The following is a 5453-nucleotide window of genomic DNA, read 5'->3' on the forward strand; positions in this document are numbered from 1 at the left end:
GGCGAGATCGGGGTTCGCCGTCGCCGCGGCGCGCGCACTCAGGAAGCAGTGGGGCTGTGACCCCCCCCCCTCCCGGGCCTCCTTTCCCCCTCCTTCCTGCCTTGCTCCCCCCTCTTTCCTTTCCTTCTCCCCGCTCCGCCGCCCGCGCCCAGTGTATCTACTCCCTCCCCACGTCACTCGCCAGCGCGCCATGCAAATCACCGCCGCCGCCGGCTCCTATTGGCCGCGGCGCGCTCATTTAATGGCAGCCCGGGCCGGGCGTATGGCTGCTGGGCCCCGCGCGCCGCCGGCCCCGCGTGCGCCTCCGCTCCGAGCGCACTGCCCCGGGCAGGCAGCGGGCAGCCCGTCCTGGACTCTGCGGCCCGGCTCCCTGGCTTCTCTGCGCGCTCTCACTCCTTCGCTGTTCCAGACCCCCTCCCTGGCTGCAGCGTAATCGCCCCCTCCGGGCCCCCCTCTGTTCCCCCCTCGGCGCCTGGCTCCCCCCGGGCAACTGGGACCCGCACATGCCCAGCGCACGCGGCGTGCCGCCCTGCTAGAAGTTGCGGCCCCGGAGTTGGAGGCCGCCGAGGACTGAGCCAGGAGGAAGGAGGCAGTGCGCGGCGGCGGCGGGCAAGGAGGCACAGCGCACCCCGGGTGGGCCGAGAAAGTGAAGCCGCAACTTGGCCGCGACTGCACCTGTTTGAACAGCTCCGCCGAGGGCGACTGGGCTGCGGCGGCGGCGGCGACCCTAGCCTCGGCCTCTTTGGCAAGTGGTTTGTGCACGAGGAGAAACTTTCCACCTGCAAGTGGAGCCGGCACTGAGTGCGTGTGATTTTGCTTCTTTTTGTTGTCGTTACCTCCACCCTCCCGTTCTTTTCTGTGCTAGGCAAACCCCCACCCCCGCGTCTTGCTCGGTTTGAGCCACTGTCCATCTCACCCCCACCGGCCGTCTATGCTCCAGGCCCTTTCCCCGCGGTGCCGGTGAACCCGCGAGCCGCCCCGATGTACAGCATGATGATGGAAACCGACCTGCACTCGCCCGGCGGCGCCCAGGCCCCAACGAACCTCTCAGGCCCGGCCGGGACAGGAGGCGGGGGCGGAGGCGGCGGCGGGGGCGGCGGCGGGGGCGCCAAGGCCAACCAGGACCGGGTCAAGCGGCCCATGAACGCCTTCATGGTGTGGTCCCGCGGGCAGCGGCGCAAAATGGCCCAGGAGAATCCCAAAATGCACAACTCGGAGATCAGCAAGCGCCTGGGGGCCGAGTGGAAGGTCATGTCCGAGGCCGAGAAGCGGCCGTTCATCGACGAGGCCAAGCGGCTCCGCGCGCTGCACATGAAGGAGCACCCGGATTACAAGTACCGGCCGCGCCGCAAGACCAAGACGCTGCTCAAGAAGGACAAGTACTCGCTAGCCGGGGGGCTGCTGGCGGCCGGCGCTGGCGGCGGCGGTGCGGCGGTGGCCATGGGCGTGGGTGTGGGCGTGGGCGCTGCGGCGGTGGGCCAGCGCCTGGAGAGTCCGGGCGGCGCGGCGGGCGGCGGCTACGCGCACGTCAACGGCTGGGCCAACGGCGCTTACCCTGGCTCTGTGGCGGCGGCGGCCGCGGCCGCGGCCATGATGCAGGAGGCGCAGCTGGCCTACGGGCAGCACCCCGGCGCGGGCGGCGCGCACCCGCACGCGCACCCCGCGCACCCGCACCCGCACCACCCGCACGCGCACCCGCACAACCCGCAGCCCATGCACCGCTACGACATGGGCGCGCTGCAGTACAGTCCCATCTCCAACTCGCAGGGCTACATGAGCGCTTCGCCTTCGGGCTACGGCGGCCTTCCTTACGGCGCCGCCGCCGCCGCCGCCGCTGCTGCGGGCGGCGCGCACCAGAACTCGGCGGTGGCGGCGGCGGCGGCGGCCGCGGCAGCGTCGTCGGGTGCCCTGGGTGCGCTCGGCTCGCTGGTCAAGTCGGAGCCGAGCGGCAGCCCGCCGGCCCCAGCACACTCGCGGGCACCTTGTCCTGGGGACCTGCGGGAGATGATCAGCATGTACTTGCCTGCCGGCGAGGGTGGCGACCCGGCGGCGGCCGCGGCGGCCGCGGCGCAGAGCCGGCTGCACTCGCTGCCGCAGCACTACCAGGGCGCGGGTGCAGGCGTCAATGGCACGGTGCCCCTGACGCACATCTAGCGCCGCCGGGATGCCCGGGACAGAGGCTCGCTACAGGCGACCCGGCTACGACGAGCGCGCAGCCAGCTCTCGCGCTGTCGCCCCGGTCCAGCGCGGCCTTGCTTTTGTACAGACGTTTCCACATTCTTGTAAAAATGAAAACACTGGAGAGGAACACCAGGTGATACATGCCCCTCACTCACCTTTCCAGGAGCTCCTGGGGACCACGAGACGCTGACACACGTCTTGCATTTTAGACCGAACTTTGGTGTTTTCTCGAGAGTTTTTGTACAGTATTTATCATCCACGGAGGAGGCAGAAAGTGTTTTCTCTGCTCGAGGGGACAAAAAAGACAAAACCAAGCGAGAGGCGATGCCAACTTTTGTATCCAGGCCGGCGCCCTAACTTTCCTCCCTGCATCGCTTCCTGATGCTTGACTGCCCGAGGCCAAGTGACCGAGAGTTGTTCTCACTTGTTACAAATGTAGTAAGGCAGATCCAAACATTTACAAGTTTTTTGTAGTTGTTACGGCTCCTTTGGGTTGGTTTGTTAATTTATACAAAGAGATCCCCCTTCAGATGGCGGAGTTATATTCTGGGTTTTGTAAAACTTTCTGTATCTGAGCATTTCCATTTTTTTGGTTTTGTATTATTTCTTGTAAATGCATTGTGAAATTTTTATTTAGGCGTTGCAGTGTGGAAAGGAGGAATCAGATCATGTACATAGTTTCCTAAAAGCTTTTCTTCTAAAACTGAAAAAAGATTCCCCTAAAAAAAAAAAAAAATGCTTTGAGTTTTGAGTCAATCAATACATTTAAAAGAGAAAAGGCTGTTTTTTTCCCCATAAAATTGAAACGTGCTAATTTTATATGCATGTTTTAAGAGTTCAAAATACAATAACTAATCTGTTGGAGGAGAAAAATTATCAGCAGGAATTAAGAATGAGAGAACCCCAGGAAGCAGAGGGTAGGATGTTCACGAGCTTTATTCCATGGAAGGAGAGAAAGTTAAAGTCAATAGAGGATTTTGTTGAGTTGAGGCATTAGTAGGGAAGATAAATAATTCCCTTTATGGTCTAGCTCTTTTACTGTCATGGCTCAGACAAACTGCATGTACTTGCTGAGAATTCTGCCGTTCTACCTGGCAGGGCATCTTCAGGACAGTTTGGTATGATGGAGGAAGGAGAAAGGGAAGACCCCAATGTGGAGAGCTGGCCAATGGTGGGGGAAAGGGGCCTGGCAAGGGCTTGGCACCCGCAACTACCCTGCAATTGGGATTGCAAATGGAATTTATCTGAATTTGATTCAGAGAAGCACTACCGTTTACGGCTGAACCAAAACACACTACCCCTGAGCCCAGGCTCCATCCCCAGCCCCTCCCGCCTTAGCTTGTCCCTCCTTGGGAAAAGGCAAAATGATTTGATGGATTTTCACATGCACACAAATGGAACACCCCCTCCCCTTGAGAAGGGGATGCAAGTTGCCAACTGATGTGAAGGCTTTTGCCGTGTTTATTCCTGACAAGATCTTGAGGTTGTTTGATGCTTTAAAAATTTTAATTATATTTTTTTTCTAGGTGTTTATTGGTACATTGAAGTTTTTTTTTCTGGAATTTAAAGTTTTCTGTAAAACTTTTGTCTTCAAGTAATCTGACAGCATTAAATATTGCATTTAAAAGTTATGCTGTAGCAAATATGTTTTGAAATTAATCATAATAGTAAGATGAAAACCTATTTTTGGAAAAAAAAAAAAACACCTTTAAGTCCAAATGAGAAATATGCTAATTTCAGCAGCTTTAGGCTACTCCCTTATTTTTTTCCTCCACGTCTTTTCTTGTCTTGGAATGAGTATGCTCTATCCATTCAGAAGTGGGCCTGTGCTATCAGTTTAGTGAGAATTGGATTCAGCCTGCATTGGAGAATAGCTTTAAGTATGATGCTAATCTGACAATTGACATGTGTAATTTTTTGAGTCATTTTGATAATTTTGCTTAAATCACACATTCGTTAAAGATGATTGCAAAAAAAAATTCAAGAACAATGTCCACTGCTTTCTAACAAGATAATAAAAGTCCCCCCTTTTTTTTCCTTTCTTCACTTTTTTTTTCCTCTTAAGGATTTATCTTTTGTGAAACAGTCATTCTAAAAGTGTTTGTGGGCTACATGGATTGTTGGGGGAGCGGCACCTTGAGACAGTCCGGAAACAAATGCCAAAAGCAATCCCTGTGGGAGGTGCTTTGGGAAATTCTGTAATTTGGGAAATCTCTGTTAATTCAGCATGGAGTTCTGAGGACCAGGCCAGGTTTGCCCTGAGGTGCACTAAAAGACTAAAAGATCTTTCTCATATTCTTTGCTGACTATGGTAAGTAGTCAGTGCACCACCCTTGTATCTTCCACCAGAGACACGGAGACATCTCGTCCTAGGTGCCCTCCATAGAGGTGGTTTCCATATGCCTTGGACTGTGGGCATCTGTCTTGGCTCCTCACATATACTAGTTACTTGAGCCCCACTTGAAAGCTGCAGAAGAGAAAAGTTTCGCCACTGCACTGGGAGCACCAGGCCAGGCTGCCCTTGCTTCCTGCAGGATGGCCTTGAGTTGGGCGTTTTATTGCTGGTGCTTCATCCACCCTCAAACCACCAGATCCTCAGACCACCTTAGTTTCTTTCTGTTCTGTTGATTAGAGTTACCGGGAGAAAGGCAGATATAAATTCTTTAATGACTTAATTTAAAAACAACGGGAGGTGCAGGAAGAGAGATTATCAGGAATTCAAGTCGGGCTTGAGTGGACTCACCCCTGATAGTCGCTAGCAGTGGAGGAGATATTCCACTAGGACCCAAGATGTCTCATCCAGCTGCGATTTCCACTCCTGCCCAGGTAATAATACTCATCGTTGCCAAACGTGAAATACTATATGATGATGATTATTGTATGATGACTTAATTCATTTCCAAATCACAGGGTTGTTTCTGTCGCTTATTCCAATTTCGTTTGAAGCCCGAGTAGAGAATGAATGGATCTTTCTAAGGCCTGGTACAAAGTTTTCTTAACTTGGTGACTTCTTCCTACCCCTGGCTTTTGGGAAGGGGCCGGGCAGGACGGTGTGCCTGAGGGTCTTTCTTCCTCTTTCTTTCTACCTTGTTTTGTTTTTCAATTCACTGGCCCCTTTGTTATTGTTGTTAAGAGGTTGACACCCTCCCTCAAAAAAAAAAAAAAACCACCAGTAGCTAGATGAATTAATTTTTTTAACAGTTGCTGGTGCTGCCGCGCCTGATCTGCAGATGTGTCGGGGAGTGTGACTGATAGGTCTATTAAAATCATGC

At 54.2% G+C, this 5453-nt stretch overlaps 1 protein-coding gene across 1 annotated transcript; it reads left to right on the top strand.

Moving 5' to 3' along the window:
* Nucleotides 1–981: 981 nt before the first annotated feature.
* On the top strand, nucleotides 982–2154 carry Sox1 (SRY-box transcription factor 1). The gene has a single exon (XM_027938787.2). It carries the CDS (start codon nucleotides 982–984, stop codon nucleotides 2152–2154), a length of 1173 nt encoding a protein of 390 aa, XP_027794588.1.
* The last annotated feature ends 3299 nt before the right edge of the window (nucleotides 2155–5453 follow it).

Source organism: Marmota flaviventris, chromosome 4 (assembly GCF_047511675.1).
Source record: "Marmota flaviventris isolate mMarFla1 chromosome 4, mMarFla1.hap1, whole genome shotgun sequence".
Classification (NCBI taxonomy): domain Eukaryota; kingdom Metazoa; phylum Chordata; class Mammalia; order Rodentia; family Sciuridae; genus Marmota; species Marmota flaviventris.